General features: G+C 43.9%; 1 protein-coding gene across 1 annotated transcript; it reads left to right on the forward strand.

Annotated features, from left to right (window-relative positions):
- Positions 1 to 23178, forward strand: LOC117646169 (gustatory receptor for sugar taste 64f-like). The gene is made up of 10 exons (XM_034386942.1): positions 1 to 489; positions 1625 to 1817; positions 6559 to 6686; positions 8476 to 8676; positions 10199 to 10305; positions 11366 to 11536; positions 12044 to 12192; positions 13942 to 14113; positions 21747 to 21836; positions 22933 to 23178. Exons 1-10 carry the CDS (start codon positions 411 to 413, stop codon positions 22999 to 23001), a joined length of 1359 nt encoding a protein of 452 aa, XP_034242833.1. The 5' UTR covers positions 1 to 410; the 3' UTR covers positions 23002 to 23178.
- Positions 23179 to 23181: the final 3 nt, after the last annotated feature.

Genomic DNA, 23181 nt, shown 5'->3' on the forward strand with positions numbered 1-23181 from the left:
TGAAATTGTCTTTGGTTGAGTTGTTTTCGTATTCCGCCTAACCGAGACTGTAAAAGGCGTCGAGTTATATCTTTTATCGAAGTGGATTTTCTTCTTAACTGCTAGAAATTTAATAATTAGGTGCAATGATGCGATCTATTCCAGGGCACAATAATTCAACCCAATTTAGAGATAAGTCAAGTTATTCCCTTCTTCTGCTTCCTGGATCATTTGGCATGCGTTTCCAGTTAATGCTCGTCGTCTTCACTCTGGGTTCTACTAAAAATTACTAATCACACAAGAAGGAGCATCTTCTTAACTGGGAACATAACTTTTTCACATTATTCATAGTGCCCACTCGCCGCGAGGAAGGGAATTTAAGAAGATTCAAGACGATCTCTTTGAAATCAGGGACAGAAATCTTCACCGGCATGATCAAGAAAATGATGCCCGTTAAACCACGGCCGCGGCCAATCACAAGCTGTTTCACCATCCGGCGAGTGTCTAGATGTAAGTCGATCCCCAAGACGTAGATGATACTTCGAAAAACGATCTGTGTTTCACGCTGACCTGAACGCCTACACTGGTTGGTTCATCCAGAGAATAAATACGAGAAAATGCATTCTGATAAGACCCCATGGGCTCAAGGAAGGAACGTCTATAAATGTGGACAGATTTGGCACGTAAAAAACATTCCTCTATCTCCTGAGGCAGTCCGAAACGATGTGCGAAGAATCAATTTGATGCAATTTGGTGTAAACCTCGGCCAAGAGGCGTCCCGGCCCGGGAAAGCTCAGACTCCATGGCGCTCTTCTCTCATGTTTGGAATGACTTATTGCCCTTCGATAGCACTCAGTCTATGTATTTTTCATGTGGACTTGAAATTCGACCAGGGTTTTCCATTGGAGTTGATGTTCATCACTCTGCCGGCCAATTTGTTCCGTAAAGCGGTATATTGCCAATTTAAGCGAGTGTCGTGTACAAATTTTAACAAACATTTCAGAAGTAACTTACCTCCGTACATTTTAGATGTACTGTGGAAATTTACCAAGCATCTTCATAACTTTTCAAAGAACCTTCGAAATTAATAGGTCTAATAAATAAAGTATTTCGGCAAAATGAAATTTAGAATAAAATCCCACCAGTTCCTCTGTTGTTAATAGAGAATTCTAGACGTCGCCGATCGAAGAACAGGAGGAAGAACCAAACCGGTTCTGACGCTGGCAACATAACCTCGCAGACATATACGAGTGGATTAGTATGAGAGTTATTCGAAACGTGTCTTCTCCTAGAACACTTTTGTCAGTTCCAGATACTTTTTGCCTAAGGAAACAAAAATATTTGTTTGCATTTCTCCCTTCAACCTGGCTCGCCACCTACTCCCTTTCTGCCCGGCTCCCGGGTTTGTAATTTGTTCGGCGGTGACTAGAATGCTCTATTTACGAAAGCCCTTCGTAATTTTCAACAAACTTCTTAAATTTACGATTTGCCTTCGTAAATTTTCAATGAACTAACGTAAATTTACGACCAACTTCCGTTGATTTACAATAAGTCCTTTAGGAGAGAAACATTCACGGTACACCTTTCGACATTCCCAGCAATCCTCTTAATGTTCCGTCGTAAATTCACAATATATTGTTTACAGTGTTTGACATGCGCGCACTTGCCCCAGTTGCTGGTCGGAAGCACACCAATGGCGTAGCTGCGGACGGCCTGTGCGACGAAGAGCTGCTGTACTCCAAGCGACACCCGGACTCCTTCCTCAGTGTTGTCAGACACCTTCTGATCGTGGGCCACTACATAGGCGTACTTCCAGCCCCCACCAATTCAGGATGCAAGTGAGTAATAGGGTATTTGCGCGGATCCTAGACCGACGTGAGCAGACCCTATGTTGGCGGGACCACAACGGGACATGTTGTGACCGTGTGGGGTCTCGGTCGCTACATGGAGGGGCGGGTCCAGGAGTCTGATGCTGCCCGGCACTGCAAGAAAAAGTGTGGATAGTACAACAAAAGTACAACAAAAACTGTACAATAAAAGTACAACAGGGACTGTAGAAAGTACAACGAGAATTGTACAAACCACAACGAGCCCTGGACTGCACAGCACTCGTCATGCCGGTTCCATTGTACTTTGTACAACAATTGTTGTACTTGAAAAGTACACAAAATTCCTGATAAAAAATTTGCCAGAAATTTGTGTACTTTTGTAGCGGTTATTTTCTGCAGTGGGGCGATGACGGAGGGCACGCCGTCGATCCGAGACAGTGGAACGGAGACGCGGAGCGCCAGGAGGGCCTCCACAAGCTCCCCTATAATATACTCCACCCAGCCCGGGCCTCGACAGTTTCCAAACCTAGGCCTCGGGCCAAACTGTACACACAGCCTCTCACATTTTGCGAGTAATAGCTCAAGCTAATTCTTGGTAAGTTAAGTTCCATAAGTTCAGACGCCGCTTTTGTCTGTTTTAGTATATCAATGTTAATATCACCCACTATTATAATATCCTTATTTATATCAGTAAGATATACCAATCCACCAGTATTTCAAGAAATTCTGTGATGTTGTTTACGTTTGGCGGCCTATAAATACCAAGAATTACACTGGACCTCCCATTTCTTCTTTTTGTTTCAACGCCACACATTTCAATTACATTTTGTCTTGTTAGATCATCTAGATTCACTTCTTTATACTCAAAGTTATCTTTAATGAAAATACCTACTCCTCCCCCTCTATTCGATTTACTACCTCTACAATAGCTAGCCGCATATTTCAGATTTCCATATCTTACATTCAGTATTTCTTCTTTATATAACGCCACCTCAGTAGTCACTAGAACATCCGGTTGATGATCGTCTACCAAAACTTCAATCACATTTTTTTTTAAAACTGAGCAAACCTTACATTTTGGTGTACCACTATCGGTCCCCTCAGGGGGTGGAAACGGCGCTGATTTGGCGGGCCATTGCTGCGGCGATGCGTGCACGGCCGTTGTTTGTTGTTTTTTTGTGGTTCCTAGAAACCCACTTTCTAGCTAAAGTAGACATCTTATGCACAAATCCTGCACGTGTACTTCTAGAGTAATGTTGTCTCTTCGAGAAAATAAGCCCGTTTTGAAGATTTGAAACCCACAGGACGAGTCATGGACATGTTTTTAACTTGTTTTAAATGGCTCATCCGCGTTCGGGCGCGGCGATTCTGGCCTGAAAACGCCGAAAAAAATGTAAACAAGTTACAAAAATGTGAATATCTCATTTTGTAAGTATCAATTCGGCCCAAGGAGCTTATTTGCTGATCCTTCAACCTTACTCTTTAAGTACGCGTTGAGGTTTTGTCGTTAAGACGACTACTTCAGCTGGAAAGTGGTTTACCAACTAACGCGGTAAAGTGGTGAAAACGGCAAAAACGGCCGTGCACGCATCGCCGCAGCCAAGGCCCGCCAAATCAGCCCCGTTTCCACCCCCTGGTCCCCTACAGTCTTTGTTATTTCTTCTCACTTTCATAGGTTTTCTCCTCAGATCTTGCTGACTTTTTACAGTCCTTTTCGTCATAGATTTTAGAAATCCAGGTCGCTTGCTTTGTTCATCAATTAATGTTTCAATTATATTCTTCTTGTGCTGCATAAATCTTACATTTTGGTGCACTCTTAAACCACTATTCACTTCCTTGACACTTGTTCTATGTTGATCACCAGATTTTCCCCTAACACAAGATTCTTTTTTCTCCTTTGTATAGCAGGCTTCTGTGCGGCATTTTACAGTCCGCTTCGTCGGTTTTTTCAGAAATCCAAGTCCTTCTCATTGTTGAAGTCCCAGATTATGTTTCCAACTTCAGTAGCTAGGAGCCTTTTTCCCTCTGTATTTAGATGGAATTTGTCTCTATCGTAGTGTTCTTCTGTGAGGAATTCATTAACATCCAGATATTTTACATTGTATACATCCAGTTTTTCAGCTTCCTCCTTATAAACACTTTCGAGTTGCTCGTTGAACACCTTGATCATCGGATTGGCTCCCTTCTTGTCGTACCTGTATGGTACAGAGAGGATAGTCACCTTGGTTCTTCTTGCCTGAGATAGTATATTCCTTCTAGCCATTCTACTAATGTTAATGGTGCATGATCCATCTTCTTTCCCTTTTATGTCATTTGATCCAGACATTACTACTAGATTGTCCATTGGCTCCAGGTGTGCAGTAACTGAATTAATATTCTCTGCAATTTGTTTTGTGGATGCTCCATATTGGGTCCATGAAAGGATTTCCAAGTTGCCGTTGTTTGGGTCTTCTTCCATAAGTTTACCTATCATTCGTGAGTGGCTATCACCAACAATGGCTATACTTTTGGTTTTCCCTTGGTTGCGCTTCATAATGGTTTAGGTTGCAAATTTGGTGCAATAGTGGGATCCTCCTTTTTTCAAAGGTCAGAATGTCTAAAGAAAGCACAGTGAGAAGACGGTAAACAGTGAGTTCAGTTAGGAGAGCACTAACTCACGATTGACACGACAGGACTGACATAATATCAACTCTGCTCTTGGTTCTGGTTGTAGTTCTGGCTGAGGCCCTTTTGACATACACTGTTAAAAATCCACTGTAATATTACAAGACAATCACCTACAGTAATGCTGTTAAAAAACAGCAGTATTGTTTTGTGTCTGAACAGGAAACCCATCCAGAAACAGCACTTTCGTTTCATAACAATTTCCTTGTCAAGTAACAACAATGAAATCGTTATTCAAAATAGTTGAGTTGTCGTTGAACAGGTTTCATGTTTAGAAACAGCCTTTTGCAATCTTAAAACATATATTGTTGTCAGGTTACAAGGGTCTTGTTTAATAACAGCACGATGAAATCAACAAAAATGTTGGGAAGACATCGTCGAAGACTCCAAAGAAGTATTGTTTTATTACAATCGAACTGTCAGAAAACAGCACCGAGGGCTACAACATGCTTGTAATAAAACAAGTCGTGCTGCTATCAAACTTAACAGCAAAAGTGCTGTTAATTTACAGCACTTTTTTTAACAGTGTAACCCCTTAGAACCCAACTGCAACAGTGCGTGCGCTGCGTATTTTTAAACTGAATACATCGGTTAACAAAGTTGCCAATGTACTCAAAGCATAAGAAATTAAAAATGTTAGACTTACCCATAGCCTCCATTACGGTTCAGAGAGAGGCAAACACGGCAAACAACATATATCTAAGTCCGAGAGGCCTCGTCGTCGAATTGGCCAAACAAGTCAATCAAAGAGGTTAAAAAAGTGCTGCATGCTATGCGCGTGGGCTCAGCTCTCATCGGCGCGGAGGGGAGTGGGGGGAGATGATTCGATATCTCGACGCCCGACCGACCGACCTCCCTCCCGATGTGTTTCGGCGTAAGACGAGGCACCCTAGGTGCAGGGCGCGCGGCCGCGCCGACGGCGAAGTCCGAAGGCGGACCGCCTGAACGTCCCTCGGGCAATACGCAATTGACTTCGAAAACAGGCAATAGTTGATGACAATTTAGTCATTGTAATGAACATGACCACTATGATGAGAACGAACAACATGCGGTTACTAAGGAAAAACTGATTTTTAGTGCTGCTTAAAAGAACAAAGTAAGCACGGGAAAAAAGTCAATAATTAGAGGAATATACACTCAAATATGTATGGTCATGGTGCCCCACTAAAAAGTGGTCATGGCTCCCCACAATGCAGTTTACGACTCTAAGGCTCCCCGAGCAAGAAAAAAGCCACTTACAATTAAATGTGATGTTGGATATTTTGCCGGAGAGCCGACATTTTGAGAAAAACCTAAGACATCGAACTTACCTCCTCAAATGTGAGAGTGAGAAAAAATATCTCAGATTTGAAAAACGCCCAATTTAGCCAAAACACTGTAACAAAAATTTCGGCGGGGTGCTATGGTCGTACCCTTGAATCTAGAAGGTAGGGCTCTGGCTGAAAATTGTTAGAATTCTATTCTCTCGAAAGTCCGGTCGACCGGTTGCCGTCGGCAAAGTAGTTCCCGAGAGCGAGGGGGGTGGTCATGGTGCCCCAGTGGTCATGGTGCCCCACCCTCCCTTAAGTGTATTGTCAGTGCTATTTGGCTTTCTTCCAGGGGCACACTTCCTTTCAAATTCGGCTAATTTCGAAGTTTTGGATCATGCTTGACTCACTTGTACGTAGATATCGGACCATTAAATGTGTGGTACATTCTCATTTCACGGGATGAATTACATTATTTTGATTTTTACAAGAGGTCGCCTTCTTTAGGGGCGGCAAATCCGACATGTTGGAGATTTTTAAAATTCCTTAAAACATCTGTTTCTGTGACGCCAGTGCACTGCAGGAAATAACCACAACAAAAGTAAACAAATTTTGGGAAATTTTTTATCAGGAATTTAGTGAACTTTTCAAGTACAACAATTGTTGTTCAAAGTACAATGGAACCGGCATGGGGAGTGCTGTGCAGTCCAGAGCTCGTTGTACTTTCTACAATCCCTGTTGTACTTTTGTTGTACTATCCACACTTTTTCTTGCAGTGTGCTCCATCAATTGCTGGTAACTGTGACCTTGATTTGGCAACACTGACACATGTGTTGCAGATTCCGGTGGCTTTCGCTGCACGTCGTCTTCTCGGTGGGCGTGACTGCTGCGGTGGCGTTTCGCATCATCGTGTACCTGTACTGCGTCTTCGTGGGCTACATGACGTTTTTCGACACGGTTGTCTCAAGTGAGACTAGCTGCTTACCTAAATCTTGGAAACTCCACGCAGCAGAATGGACGCAGTGGACGTTTCGGACTTGGACTTGATAAGGACACCCCAGAAAATAAATATTGGGGAAGGAATTTTTGTGAATGGACGTTAGTTATAGATTTACGAGGAACCTTTGTGAAATACCAATCATATTGTGAATATTTCAAAGGTGCCTATTCGGTTACCTTTTGTTTAGAAGTACCTACGACAATGAGGTATTTTCCGATAGTGAAGAAGAGAAAGAAGAAGATGCGGCGGTGAGGGTAGAACATCACAAGCCCTCATTTGTTTGGCGGCCATGATGTCCCCCACCCACCCCCGCCCCGCAAGCAGAAGCACTGCCTAAACAAATGAGGGTTTGATATGTGCTACCCCCACCGCCGCACCTTCTTCTTTCCCTTCACTATCGCAAAATACCTCATTTATTGGGTTTCTTAGTACAGTGTTTACACCGGGCCCAACGTTCAAACTGAGTAGAGTTTTATCACAACACGTTAAATGTTTGTTTTTTTAAATATTTTTTAACATTTATGAAAGTAATCCAGCGCGCATTACTCAACGACATGTTCTCCTCTGAAAACCCAGACGATCTCTTTCGTCTAGGGAAAGCAACAATTGGCTTTTTTACTCGTTCTTTACACCCTCATTTCAAAATTTAGGTTAATGTGAAGACACTGAAAATCAAATAGTGATACATCTCACTCTCTGAGGGATGAGACATAACTGTCTCACCGAAAAAATGGTGATACTAAAATGTATCACCGAAAAAATAGTCGTACACGCATGTATCATCGAAAAAATGGTCGTACACGCATGTATCACCGAAAAAAAGGTCGTACACAAATGTATCACCGAAAAAAGGGTGATACTTCCCCAGGAAAACAAGGGCCAATCTCGCTCATGTCTCACCGTTTTTTCGGTGATACATTTCTGTACTACCCTTTTTTCGGTGATACATGCGTGTACGACCATTTTTTCGGTGATACATGCGTGTACGACCATTTTTTCGGTGATACGTTTTGTATCGCCGAAAATTGGTGAGATGTCTCACCCTTCGAATTTCAGTGGAGAACGAGTATTGTGCTCAAAATCGGTTTTTGTTAGCTACATGATTCAACTCGCTATGCACACAAGGAAAACCATATGTAATGTACTCATTTGAAAGATCAAAGCCTCCTCTTTAAGGCGTAAATGAAGTATTTTTCATTTCACTATGAAAGTTTTTGAGCAAATGAAGATTGAAAATGTTTATTAAAACTGGCTGGTGTCTAGTAATGAGAGGTTATGACACTTCGTTTTTTCGTGATTCATATCGAATTGGCATGTGCCATAGCAAAAATCCACCTCCCTGTGCTTTGTTTAACATTTCTCATTTGAGGATTATCTCTCTAAGCAAACAAACGTTTAAAATATCTGCAGTTTTTCAACCTTCCTTTGGACGGCCTGCCGCTAACATCGGCGACCCGTGGCGCCACCACGCGGATTTCAAACGAACTACTGTAATGGCGGTAGAGTTTGAACGTACTTTCATTTCGAGCTTAACAATTATTTAACCACCTGGCCACTTTTGATAACCACTAGACATCCTTCATTCACAAAAAAAAATGTGTAAAGAACGAGTCATTTATTTAATATCAATTCATTGATATTTCGCACCATCCTTTAAACTTTTTTTCTTTACTTCTTGTTTGTCGTGTTAGTAGCTTTTTAAAATCCTAAAACCGTGTATTGCCCATTGATCTGACGACAGTGTATTGTATTGCAGCGAGAATCGGTTTCACTGTGCTGGGCCTGCTCATGTTCGTCACGTACATTCGACTGGCGTCCAGGTGGAGGAAGTTTGTTGTCTGCTTCCTGAGAATAGAGCACCGGCAAGGGTCGCTGGAACCGGCTGGGATTGCGCCTTCCCTCAGCCTCCGCAGGCGCGTCGTTTTGATGACAATGGCGACCCTCGCACTTGGCTTCCGTACGTATGCGGCCCATGGCGTAAGCCAAAAGAACCCGACCGCTCCGGCCGGCTCAGGCTGAGGTTTTCTGTTCACAGCGTCTAAACCGTTCAATTTGGAGGGGTATAGTAAGCGAGCCGATTGTTCCTTGCACAGAGACCTACAATCGGCTCGCTTACTATACCCCTCTAAATTGAACGGTTTAGACGCTCTGACCAGAAAACCCCAGCCAGAGCCGGCCGGAGCGGTACCTGGTGGACCCTTTTATAGAGTCTCAACCGTCTTCTTGACACTGGCACGCATGGTGTACACGGTATAAACGGAACCGGGTTTTCCCAGGAAGCCAAAGGTGAGGGCATAGGCGATTTCCAGGGAGTTCCTGGGAAAACCAGGAACAGTTTTTCCCGTGTATAAATAACACAAGGTAGGTGTGCGCCAGACCGTGGTGGCTTGTCGTGGTCGTGACAGGCTTCGCGATGCTGTGCCATTTCCGACATTCCACGCATGTGCTGTAGAGTTACAGGGTTTGTTTGATCGGATGTCAAAATGGACTCCATTTTCCTCATAAGCACCCTCGATACACACGGGAAATCTATAATAACAGGAAAAGTTGACCCTTGTTTAGGTCTGAATTTTATCGGAAAGAGGAGGTAACTCAGCCGAAGTCCACATAACTCCATTGCACAAAATAGCAAAAGGAGATAACTGAACTTGTATCTTTATGAATCTTATGTGAAAAGAATCAACGCAACTTAACTCCCCATCGTTTCTTGGAAAAAAGAGGTAACTCCAATCACAGACAGACTCTACGCAGACCTCAGCTCCACTTGAATTTTCTCCAAATTCCGCCTTGTTTGGGAGAACTAAGTAAACATGGTTCCGTAGTCCATTCCAACGTAAAGATTTCAATCACAGAAACCGCCTACAGAGTGATGCCACACTTTTGAAAATTTTCAGTTAATTCTTAGGTTTTCTTGACAAAAATCTAATTGCGTCATTCATCTGATTGGATTACGTTAAACCAGCAAGCAGTTTTTTTTGTCTCTCCTGGATGAAAATTGAGTTATCCCCTTTTTCCGCCTCATGGATCAATTATACGTGAGTTTATTTATAATTGCTTCTGAAAATTATGCCAGCTGATATTATGAAAATTACAACTAATTATTTCAACCGTGTCTAATCCTGTGTTTTCATGGCGCCAATAGACAGTAAAATGGCATTTCTTTTGAGATGAGTTCACACTTGAAATGAAAATGCAAGCACGCAGATGGGGTGCTCTAAAAGAGCTCTGGCCCGGAAGGAAAACTACAAAATACGTGATTTGGAGAGGACAGTCTCTATGAGAAACATAAGCTGCGGATGAGCTCTTGACCTCATCGGCCGCGTACATTTCGTACAGAAACTGTCATTTCTCTCGTTTTTGCTGTCATTCCCAGAGCTTCGTTGGAGTATCCTATCCGTATGCCGCTGAAAGCTCTGAGCGAATGTGGCATCGCTTTGGACTGAACAGAGGAATGTAGACAATGTCTTATTGGTTCACAGTGGAAGTCTTACTGCAACAGTTCACGTTTCCCCTGAGCCGTGACCTCGACGAGTACGACTCCTTCAGCGACATTCTAGCAGACCACTACTACGGCCTTTTTAACCACGTAAGTGTTGTCTGGGGGGAAATGTGCAAGCGATCTAGAGGTGTCTGTGGGGCCAATCCAATACTGATTTAGAGCCGACGGGAACATTTATTTGCGTAGTAAGGAACTCTAATGCTATGAACGAAAGACGATTGCAACGCGACTAGTTTCTTGAAATGGCGAGGTCATACCAAGCCAGTTTAACATTCTTCTGCGAGTAACCTTTCTATTTCAACAAAATTTTAAGGCTTAGGTCCAACCACCTATTTCTATCGAAGAAAGACGTTAAGGATGGATGCTCTGACTCAAACATGAGCATTGTGACCCAGGCACCGCTGCACAAAGCACAGGAGCGATTCAAATAGCAGCAAACATAAAGTACATTACACTGCAAAAAATTCCGTATTTTTGAACGGAAAATGCACAGACAGCTAGCTATAGTACGGAAGTAGGTAACGTCCGTACTTGTCCCTTAAGAACTCATGTAATCGGACACGGAAAAATAGTACAGAAGTTCCGTAGCGGCAGGTACGGACGGTCCAGGCAATTTCGGCAAATTGTTGAGTTGACATGTTCCGTACTTTTTCTGTACTTTTTTCTCGCAGTGCAACGCAAGATGACGCGACTTTTCTTGCGTGCCCAAATTTCAATGTGTGAGATGTACACTCTAATGCCGGAGTGCCCAGAAACTGGGCGCCTTTGTCGCCTGCCCCACTTTTTAGGGTGCCAAATGTCGACCAGTTTCTGGGCACCTTTCTCGCCTAGTCAGGGGGTGGACAAACAATTAAGTAACCTGCCTTCACCGATAGCTCAGCAGCGCTCAGGGTGCCTAAGGTGCCCAGAATCTGGGCACCTTAGTCGCCCAGGAACTAGACACCTGTACATGCTCTATCATGGGAGAGAGCCAGTTATTGTATGATTTGTCAACCCCGAGACTGGGCCACAAAGGTGCCCAGAAACTGGGCGACATTTGGCACCCTAAAAAGTGGGGCGGGCGACAAAGGCACCCAGTTTCTGGGCACCCTACATTTAGAGTGTATGCGTTGTGCTCACCAACTACTTCGCCTCGCCTGACCTCCAGATCGCCACGGCAGTGTCTTACAATCCAGCAGTGCTCTTCGCTGCCGAGTTCAGCTCTGCGGTCACAAACTTCGTGCTCAACTACAACGACCTGTTCATTATGATTGTCAGCATGGTCATTGTCCGACGTTTCAAGCATCAGCGCAAAATACTTGCGGTAAACTGTTTTAAGGTGAGAGACTCTATAGGGTGCTCTAATGAATCTCACTCTAAATGTCTTACGAAGAAATTTCCCATATTACGAAGGAAATGGCGCAAGCATAATACGAAGGTGGTTTTCCTTCGTATTACGAAGGTTTTTCTTTGTATCTTATAATGAAAAAGCTAAAAAGATTCGTATTACGAAGGAATATTGCTTCGTGTTATGCTTGCGCTGAATTCACTGTAACATACGAATAACATAGGTCAAATTTCATTGTAAGACATTTAGAGTGCTCGAAACGGAATAAAAAGAACAAAAGTAATCCCTAAATACAGCATCTGCGCATGCATAGACGTTGCGCAGAAGCTGTTTTTGTTCTGTTTCTTCTGTTACAAGATTCATTGGAGTTCCCTATTACAGGGGATCACACACTTCCACTCACACGTGTTATACTATGCCTGCGTCGTAGTAACAAGCAAGAAGAAGAGGAAGAGTGGTTTAAAAACTACAACTCTGTGCATTTGTGTGTTAATGGAGGACTCGGCGTACTGGAAATCAGCCCGTGAAAGGTTCCACGACCTGAGTGAGCTGACGCGCGAGGTGGACCAGCACGTCAGCGTGCAAGTGCTCCTGTCCTGCCTCAATAATTTCTTCAGCATTTGTATACAGCTGCAGCACGCCGTCAGGTACGTTATCAAGGGCCGATCCAGAAGCGGATGAAGGGGCCAGGGAATGTCGCAAGGATTGCCGTGTTCCGGTGCCGGGCAACTGGAGCAAGGTGCGACTTTTGTCGACTTTAAATGAGGCTTCGCCGCCTGCCTATTTTGTGCCGGGAGGGGGGGGGGTCCTTTCCTTGGGATCCACACCTGCTTCATCAGCTCAGCCGGGATACTACACTGGTAAAACTAAAGCGTATTATTACCCTCTGTTTTCAAGCGTAATCAGGTTACGCTTGAAATCAAACGTAACAGGCTCATCGGCAAAGATTCCCCCATAAATGCATGCCCCTTCCAAATGGAAAATATATGGGCACTATATGGACAAAATATATGGCCCAACGTGTATAGACGACATATGTGGAAAAAATAATTTAGCAAGATACTTTTCCGATATAAAAAAATATGTGGCAAATATATACATTTCATACATTGCTCTATATGTAGGCAATATATAGTGCGATTACACCATGGAGTCTGACGACTCAGAGACTTCCTTTACTATTATCAAAGAATGTAACCTCGCCATGCGAGGACATACAATCGTGATCCTAACGTGGTCGCTTAGACGAACTTTTTGTGCTACACTCAAAAAAGACGTTTAAAATTTCCTAACTGTTCCAGTTAACTTGTTAAACAGGATTTCTCAAAAAAATTTGGAGACTTAAACGCATAGAAAAGAACCTTGCCCCTGCTCAATATATGGCGTCAATATATTTTACAACATAAAATCATGTTGAGAAATATAGCCGCCTTTCAACATCGAGTGCCAAGATTTTAAGAAAAGTTACTTGAAAAGTCTGCCCTCCTTACCCTGCCCCATCCCACGACGGGCACCGTGTCAGATATTGAAACATACATTTCGCGAAGATAATATTATATGGGGAAATATATGCATCATATATTAACGGGCACCAAGATATAGCCCCATATTTAAACCACGTATTGCGCAAGATAATTTGCAATATATTGAGCAAGATACAATTATATTGGCAATGCATGAAACATATATGGAGTCATATATTGACACATATTTTCCATGTATTTTCCTTTTCGCAAGGGTGGGGGAATTTCCAGAGTATGCTTCATTTCAAGCATGACTTCTTTAAGCGTAACTTTATGCTTGACTCAAGCATAGAGTTACGCTTTATTTTTACCAGTGCTCGTGGTGTGTCGGGGGACGGGAATTAAGACATTTCTTGAGAGGCAAGAAAGGGAAACCTTACAAGGAGCGAACTTTATTTAACACCTTCGGGCCGAATTCGATGGTTCTCGTACCGGAAGGTGTTAACAAGAATAACAGAATAGACAGTTCTTCCTTCGCTCAAATCCATAAGGATGAAAAATCGCAGTAAATCAGAGTCTCACAGATAAGGAAAACCATTCCTTGAAATAATTCGTCGCTTGGAATATCTCGAGTAAAATTCCCCACCCCCTTTCTTCTCCTGGAAACTGGGAGTTCGCCCATAAACAGTGCGCGATCACTTTGACCGGCCGTCAGGCATCACGGCAAATAACGCTGGATTCAATTAGATGATGTTCTTGAAATTTGCACGAGTCTTTGGACTATACTTCACAATGTTTAATTATCATAATGTCGTCGGGAATGAACTGATTGGCGGATTGACTGCAGGAGGGGTGATAACGTAGAGAAACCGGGTCAAACGGGACGCGCCGGAGTCTCCTTTTAGTTAAATTTTTTCTTATTTTGATTTCCAGCCCTCCTTTCGGCGCGCCTTGTGTCCTTCGCCGGATGTACTACTGCTTTTCGCTCCTATTCGTCGTCGTGCGCTCCGGGGCCGTCATGTTCGCAGCGTCCAGCATTCCCGAGGAGAGCAGGGCTCTGAAGAGAGCGCTGTACTCCGTGCCATCGAATCAGTACACCGCGGAGGTAGAGCATCCCTTCCCGAATCTTCACTCTAACTGTCTTGAGAAGAAAATTCCCATAATATGAAGATAGTGTTTCTTCGTATTACCAAGGTTTCCCCACGGGCAAATCACTGTGAATTTTGGTATACAAATCCAATGAATTTCAGTCGAATTTCAATCAAATTTAGATGAATTTTCGCGAATTTCAGTGAATTTTAAATGTTTGATGAATTTTGGTGTACAAATTTGGCTAGAGTTATTTCCCTTTGGGGTTTCCTTCGTGTCTTACAATGAAAAAGCTACAGAGATTCGTATCACGAAGAATTGCTTCGTATAATGATTGCGCTGAATCCACTGTAACACACGAATAACACAGGTCAAATTCCATTGTAAGACATTAAGAGTGTTGGAAATTTTTCGAAATGTTTTCGAACTGTTTGCCCTACGGCAAACTACAAGTTGTTTCATGTTGTGGCCCCACACTTCGAGCCGTCGGACATGCTGCGGTCGACACTTGCAGGGGCGTGACACTGTGTGGTCGACACTTCTAAGCGTCGGACACATCTGGTTAACACTTGCAAGCGTAGGTCAAACTGGTCTTCACCAACAAGTGTCGACTTGTCCCCCATTTGGATTTGCAGTGTACTTTTTGGTACAAATCGAGTATTTAATCCGTTGTTACACCGTTTCGTCGTCACGTTCGTGACTGTGTGAATGGCGTTACGTTCGTTTGAATACGACAACCTTCCTGCGTAGGTTACGAGGATGTCGTTTCCATTTCAACATGGATCAACATTCAAATGCACTCTACAAACTCAAGTGTGTACATTGTACACTCCACCTGGAGTCAACATGCATGTGCACTCCAACCTGGAGCATACCTGCAATGTACACTCCAGCCTGGAGCATACCTGGCATGACATTCCAACCTGGAGCATACCTGCCATGTACACTCCAACCTGGAGCATACCTGCCATGTACACTCCAATCTGGAACATACCTGGCATGTACACTCCAGGTTGGAGTGCACTTGGCAGGTACACGCCAGGTGGCGTATACCTTCAGGCACACTGTTGCTGAAGCTTCCTATTCTTTTCTTTGCGGGCTAGACCGGGCAGCAGTGTACCTGCAGGTATGCGCCACCTGGCGTGTACTTGCCAAGTACACGCTAATCTTGAGTGAACATGCCATGTATGCACCAGGTCGCGGAGTGTACATGCATGTTGAATCCAGATGGAGTGTACTATGTACACACTTGAGTTTGTAGAGTGAATGTGACATAATATATTCAAACGTGACACTACTCAGTTCACCCCTTTCTAACGAATGTGACGTCACATTTATGGAAAAACTGTGCTATCAGCATGGAGAATAGAATCCTTCCCGTGTATTCTCCATGGTTGTAAGAGCCGATTATAGGGATCTTCTGGCACTTCCGGAGACAGCCGAAGCTGTTCGGGCCGCATATTGCCAGTGCCATTGTTGGATCTCTCTCGCGGTTACGATTGTCGGGACCAGGGGCTCCCGCCAACAATCACAGGGGCCCTCCGCAGACGGTCACCAGCTGCCCGACAGCGCGGACGCTTATGCCAGACCTACAATCACTCCTGATCGACCTTGCACCCCGAGCACCTCCCTTCAGCAGGGACCTACCGCCACCCGAAACGCTACACAATACTGACAACAGTGAGAGGTCTGCTCCCTCAGCTATCTGCTGCAACCACTGTGTCTGTGGAGACGCCGGTTTTTGGCGTCATGAGGCTCCCTCATCCACACTTGCGTGAACAGAACACACACACAGAGCTGCTTAGAGGCATTTTTTTTAAGAAGTCCGATCGTGGAACACGACCGATGCCGATTTCCTCCATTTTTTGGTCAAAGGTAGTCCTTGTGGGTCTAAGAAAGGCCACAAATTTTTGGGGCCGAAATATGCACCGTTCAGATTCTATGGGCAATTTTCGTTTTCTCTGACAACTTTTCACATAATATGGCCAAAATTGAAAAATCACCTTTCTGAGGCCTCTATGCACTCGATTGAGCTCAAAATGTGGTATCTTATGTAAAATCACACGAGGAACACGAATCCGGTGTCCGTTTGTTGATAGGACAACCCAAACAGATTTTATGACTTTTTTTTCGGGTTTTTGTAGTGGTTTTTACTTTTCTTGGGGTTATGGTGTTCGGCATCGATTTTCGCCAATCCGATGAGTGGATTTTATAGATAAAGGACCAATCTATCATACTACGAGATAAAAAGTTTGTGTACGCCGCGTGAAAAGCAGTGTCGCTGCAAAAATTGAAAAACCGTCATTTCGGGGAGTTTTAGATCAGATAAGCCACCTTTCGCGTGACCTCCCGCCCCATATTCAGTCTAAATATTGCCCCAAGTGATGTCAGGTTGGTGTGAAATTTCACCGCTGTAGCTCAAGTAGTTTAAAAATGGCAGCTTTCTAAAGTTTTGCAATCACGTAAGGCTTTTACTTTAAGTAGAATTGCGGTAAATGTGAAGACTTGTCACAGATCGGGTAATAAATGAGATGGATGAGTGCGTCAAAGTTCTCTAAGCGAAATTTTTGGACAAGGAATTCGATTTTGCCGGTACGAAGACCCTAGGTGTACTCTAAAACTACGTTTTCGTGCAAACCACATAAAAATGGCCTTTTTTCCAACTTCAGAGTTCTTCACATTTACCCCCAATTCTATTTAAAGGGGGAGGTTCTGGTGAAAATCTGCCTTTTTCCAAATGGATCCTACAGTCATAATTTGTCGGAATATAAAATTTTCATTGGGGAGACTAAAATTTGACTTTTTAAGGCACATGCCAGGCTGTAAACCCGGTCGAAGAGTCTTTTTGAGCCTATTTTGGGGTGTATCTTAAAAAATCTCCTTGCGCATACTATTTTTTCGTAAAAGGTTTACCTTGACATTTTTCACTTCTTCGATCATTTTCAAAAGATTCCGGCATGCATAGCTCAAAACTTCCATTATATTTTTAATTTTTAGCTTTTTAAGCTGAAAATCCCTAAAATTTTTCTATTTTGTACATTTTTGATCAATTTTTGTGAAATGCTTGGTTAGAAAGCTTGCGATAAAAATGCAATTGACATTTTGAGATGGGCATGCCGGCATTTTTAAAAAATGAATCGAAGAAGTGAAAAATGTCTAAGCCCAAACCCTTTTTCGACAAAATAGAATGCGCAAGAAGATTTTTTAAAATTATAGCCTAAATGGGAGGAAAAAAGGGTCTGCGACTGGATTCAGGGCATAGAATGTGCCTCCCCCAAAGAAAAATTTTTAAAAAATACTTGATAAGAAATTTAAAATTTTTTAAAAAATTTTTACAGTGGGCCCATTTAGGAGAAAATAGCATTTTTACCAGAACCTCCCCTTAAAGTAAATGCCTTTCGTGATTGCAAAATTTAGAAAGCTGCCCTTTCCAAACTACTTGAGCTACAGCGGTGAAATTTCACACCAACTCTGACATCACTTAGGACAATATTTAGACTGAATATGGGGCGGAGACGGTCACGCGAAAGGTGGCTTATCTGATCTAAAACTACCCAGAAATGACGGTTTTTCAATTTTTGCAGCGACACTGCTTTTCACGCGGCGTACACAAACTTTTATCTCGTAGTTTATAGATTGGCCCCTTTTTCTTTAAAATCCACTCATCGGATTGGCGAAAATCGATGCCGAACACCAAAACCCCAAGAAAAGTAAAAACCACTACAAAACCTGAAAAAAAAGTCATAACATCTGTTTGGGGTTTTCTATCAACAAACGGGCACCGGGTTCGTGTTCCTCGCGTGATTTTACATAAGATATCACATTTTGAGCTCAATCGAGTGCATAGAGGCCTCAGAAAGGTGATTTTTCAATTTTGGCCATATTATGTGAAAAGTTGTCAGAGAAAACGAAAATTGCCCATAGAATCTGAACGGTGCATATTTCGGCCCCAAAAATTAGTGGCCTTTCTTAGACCCACAAGGACTACATTTGACCAAAAAATGGAGGAAATCGGCATCGGTCGTGTTCCACGATCGGACTTCTTAAAAAAAATGCCTCTTAATTTTTCGGCAATCAGTGAACGCCTTGCGGCAAGTGAGTGCGTGCCCGGATTCCTCTCCATTCTTGTAACAGGACGAAATGTGCCTCAGAAAGTTGTCTCTTTTCCAAGCATGCGCACAGGCATAAAGTGTTCCTAGGCCAGATGGCCCCACGTGACGTTGTGTCGAAATTAGTGTTTCATGTGACGCAAGACATAGACTTGCCGGTAGAGCTGGCAACACAGACAAGTGAATCGCCAAAATGTTGACAAGGGGAAATCACTGTGAATTTCGGCGTACAAATGCAATGAATTTCAGTCGAATTTCGATGAATTTCAGTTGAATTTCGAAGAATTTTAGTGGAATTTCGATAAATTTTAATGAATTTCAGTGAAGTTTACATGATTGATGAATTTCGGTGGACAAATTTGGCTGGAGTTATTTCCCCTAGAGCCATGGTGCTCGCGGTGTCCGGTGCCCAATGCGCCCGAAAGAATTTGTGGAAGGGCCTGCATGAATGTTTTTCTGAGTTTCCGTCGGATTGTACCTTTCGTACTTGCGTTTGCACAGCGCGTTTCAGTACCTGGTCGTGGAGGCGTAGCCTGGACAAAGGTCTGCAGCGGAGAGACGCTTGGAGACGTTTGCTGAGGCGGAGAAGCTCTTAGAGGCGCAGACCTTATGCCTCGCAGGTCGCAGGAATTGCTTCCCGTTCCTCCTCCGTCTCCATGTTCGGCACCACGGAGGAAGGCATTGTGGAGGTGATGCCCGATGTAGACTAGAGCTTCATAGTTCTACTAAAACTGTGAGTGTCGTTTCTGGACAACTCGGGGCAACTGGAGTTCAGAGATCAAGCCATGTTCGAAGCTGAACCAAGACTAACATTTTATTCTGTCCACAATTACAGGAAGACATCTGATTACACTATATACAGAACAACTGCTTGTTTGCTGTAACACAATTACTATTCACAGTACAGCAATGCCCACCCTCATGGGCTGCCCGAACATGGCCTGGTAGGGCGGCACGCCGGTGCTCTGGTGCACGGCTCTGTTCTTCTGGTTGGCCACCGAGTCCAGTCCCCACTCCCTGGTGCCGTGCTGACGCATCCAAGCAGTGAGCATGTCCTGGACATCGCGGTTGGCTCTTTCGACGCTCCCCTGGCTTTGTGAATGTCTGGGAGTTCCTGCAACGAAATTAGTCAGTTATTAATTTAACAAAATAATGTCAATATGGCATTATTGGCATTGGATTGCCTGATTTTCTCTTACCGTGCACTAACTTCAGCTCTGGCCATGTTTCCTTGAGCGAGTTGATGATCTCGCTGCAGAACTTCCGCCCACTATCCGATTGAAAGATGCGTGGGGCACCAAAGCACAGCATGATACTAAGGAGGTTCCATCCAACCTCGTCACTGTGCTTGTGGGTCAGCGGCCGCAGCCAGGTGAACTTAGTCAGGTGGTCTTGGACTGGCATGATAAATTTGTAGTCACCGTTTGGAGATGTCTGCCAGTCGATCAAGTCCACCTACCACCGGTCATTCATTTCCTTGAAGATGATGGGCTTTACTGTAATTCCCCTCTTCTGAACTTCTTTTTGTTAAGGCAGATGCCGCACAGGCCAACAAAGAGGAGGATGGCCTCGGTGATATTTTCGTGGGTTGGGGCCAGGTGATAGACCATTCGGTTCTTCCCTTCATTGTAGCTCTGCGCGGATGTTCTTGTGGACAGACTCACGCTCCTTGCTTATTTGCTTGCCTTTGAAGCAAAGCACGCACAGGATCTCACACACACACCCCACGTCCTGGTTGTTCCCTTATGCAGATCCCTGCGATTGGCTGTGCCGCGGAGAACCGTGGACTATCTTCAGAGTCTTCACATGCCACGGAGGGCATTCATGACGGAATTTGAGAATTCCCGGCCGTTATCAGATTTCAGGATACACGGCGTCCCGAGGAGACAAATAATGTCCAGCACGTGTCCCTCGACTTTCGCAGCTTCCTTCTTTTATGGCTCTTTAGACACAAAATTTTGTCAAATGGTCGTACACCATGATGTGCCGGTACCGCCGGTACCGGTACTCGCCGTACGGTTTTGACTGCATGTCGATCAGATCTACCTGGCAGCGACTGTGCATCTGTTAGTGAATAATTGGCTTCAGGCATTCTGCTTCTAAATGCAGTTTTCGCACAGAGGCGGGAAAATTGTCTGTGCCTCTTGAGTCACGTTGCTGTTCCTAGACATAACAATTGCACTTCTGACGATCTAACCAAACCTACACTGACTAAACTTACATTTTCTTCACTTGCTGGTCTAGCCGATGTTTTCCGCCGTTGCCCAAAGCGATGTGAGCCTCTTATCGACGCGTCCTAATATGTGGAATAATCCTAAGAGACTATTCTAGTCGTCGTCGACTGAACAACAAGAAGAATCAAATAACCGGAAATAGAGTAGATCGGGAGTAGGGAGTGATCCTGGTTTAAAGGAATAATGCTAACAAATATATTTCTTTTCTTTGCCAAAAAGTATTTGACACAAGCTAAATTAGTTTTGAAAGAGTGTCGAATCGAAAAACTTTTTAAATGATGTAGTCGGACGGGTGAGTGAGGTTAAGTTGCCGGCGCCATTTCCGGTTTTGTGATTCTTCTTGTTCTTCAGTCGGTGACGACTAGAATGGTCTATTATTAGAGCAGATCCAAGACAATCCTTACTGTCAGAACAGATCCAAGGCAATCCTAACTGTCAGTGCTTATTTAGAACTATCTTAACTGCATCGGTACCTTTAAGTGTTATGAACTATCTTCACTGCAAATCAGTGAATCTCGGCACCTCTAAAATTAATGTCCGCGTATTGGTATCGGCAAATAATTTTATAAAATATGTTGGCGTTACGGACTTTGAGAAGAGACCTCTTCTGAATTGACAGTAACAGTTAGGATTGTCTTGGATCTGCTCTTGAAGTTAGGATTGTCCTGGATCTACTCTGGAAGTTAAGATTATTCTATTAGGAAGGTTCAGGGAAGACCCATACCGCAATTGAAATCAATTCATGGATACACTGCAAATCCAAGTGTGGGACAGGCATGCACTGACGTGGGACAAACTGCCCCACGCTTCCAAGCGTGGGACACGGCTTTGTCCCACGTTAAGTAGTGCATGCCTGTCCCACACTTGGATTAGCAGTGTATGTAGCGGCCCGTCACAAAAATTGGCCCGTGATTGATTCGTGAGCCACAATTGATTTTTTGCCTTACTGTGACGGTCCGACATTACCCAGTCACCCTTGGGTAATGTCCAGTCACGCCGGGTAGATTTTGACGGACGGACATTACCCGCAGTGCCCTCTGGGTAGTCTCCGATCTGTTGGACATTACCCGGGTAATTTCGACACTCCCAAAAAATCGGATATTACCCGTAGCATATAGAGTTCTTGGCGAAACGAACACCCGGAGTCTAAATTCCTCACACTTACACATGGGGTTGTTTGATATGTTACAAGGTCCGGTCGAGCGAAACAATCAAGCTCCACTATGTAACTTTCGTTCTTCAACATTGTCTAGCCCGAAAACGATTTTGCCTGGACTATTACCACGTAATTTATTCTCTCCAACAGACTCAACGGTTCTTGACCCAAGTGATCTCCGACGACGTCACCTTGACTGGCCTGGGCCTCTTCACGATCAACCGATCTTTCATACTCAGGGTGAGTGAGGACCGACCCGAATGCCGGTCATCTCGCGGTGCAGACGATGTGTGGCTCATTTGAACATGCTTCTTTCCTGACAGATAACTTTGTACTTTTTTGTGCATAGCTTGGCACGGATTTGAACGTGCGTTGGTATTGCGAGGTACACAAAATCGTGCGTAGCTAAGCGTGGAAATGTGCATTGTTGGGCAGCACCTTGTCCGTTTGTCAGCACTTATTCTTGTATTTCACACTGGCAAAACTAAAGCGTTACATTGCCCCTTTCTTGAAGCGTGCCAGAGCTCGTACGCTCCGTTCCTATGGAAATCCTTGGAAGCAATTTCCGAGACTGCAAGATCTTCAAGTGAAATCATATGCGCGGACGAAGTGTAAAACTTTTATCGCTGCGCGACGTGCATGCTCAATTCCGTGTAAACACTGCAAATCCAAGTGTAGGACAGGTCGACACTTTAAAGCGTAGACCAGTTTGTCCTACGCTTGCAAGTGTCGACCACTTGTGTCCGACGCTTTGAAGTGTCGACCACTCAGTGTCCGACGCCTGCAAGTGTCGACCACAGCATGTCCGACGGCTGAAGTGTGGGGCCACAATAGGAAACTCAGTGTAATTTGCCGTAGGACAAACAGTGTCCTACACATGCAAGCGTCGGACAGAGTGTGGTCGACACTTCAAAGCGTCGGACATAGCTGGTCGACACTTGCAAGCGTAGGACAAACTGGTCTACGCCTTAAAGTGTCGACCTGTCCTACACTTGGATTTGCAGTGAAGCTATATGCACAAGAAAAAAGGAGAAAAAAACCTTAACAGTCATTTGGGGTGAAGAAATCTTAATGTCGGGAATGTATAGTATTCCAGAAGAGCTGTGGCCTGGAAGAGCATGAACATGAATGTGAGTCAGAAATCACATTTTCTATGATGAATGTACGCAGTGGCTAGATCTCATCCACTGCGTGCATTTCTGACTTGCGTTTCTATTCTTCTTCCGGGCCAGACCTTCTCCGAAGTGCTCTAATGAATTCACTTTTGTGTCTCTCTGACTAATAGATCGAAAATTCTCAATTCAACTGCATTATATAGAACCTTCTTTGCTTGCAGATGCTTGGGACGATTGCTACATACGAGATTCTTCTCTTCCAAACATACCGATCAGAAGTACACTCTTAGAACACATGGATATTTTAAATTAAGTTTCTACCTTAGACCGGGTTTATTCTTGACACTTGAGTGTCTACATTGTACGAAACGTGTGTCACGGGTGTACTAAGTCTTTTTTAGCAATCTTTCTGGGCACCGATATTACCATTTGACATGCTTCTTGTGTGAACGAATAAAACCACATGCAAT

Source organism: Thrips palmi, unplaced genomic scaffold (assembly GCF_012932325.1).
Source record: "Thrips palmi isolate BJ-2018 unplaced genomic scaffold, TpBJ-2018v1 HiC_scaffold_19, whole genome shotgun sequence".
In the NCBI taxonomy this organism is placed as follows: domain Eukaryota; kingdom Metazoa; phylum Arthropoda; class Insecta; order Thysanoptera; family Thripidae; genus Thrips; species Thrips palmi.

What these genes read in the sequence shown, in the direction of transcription:
- LOC117646169 (XM_034386942.1), top strand. Translation starts at nt 411, where the DNA reads ATGATCAAGAAAATGATGCCCGTTAAACCACGGCCGCGGCCAATCACA. An exon ending in GACCCTCGCACTTGGCTTCC is followed by an intron (nt 8,677 to 10,198) that starts GTACGTATGCGG and finishes ATTGGTTCACAG; the next exon opens with TGGAAGTCTTACTGCAACAG. An exon ending in ACCGATCTTTCATACTCAGG is followed by an intron (nt 21,837 to 22,932) that starts GTGAGTGAGGAC and finishes CTTTGCTTGCAG; the next exon opens with ATGCTTGGGACGATTGCTAC.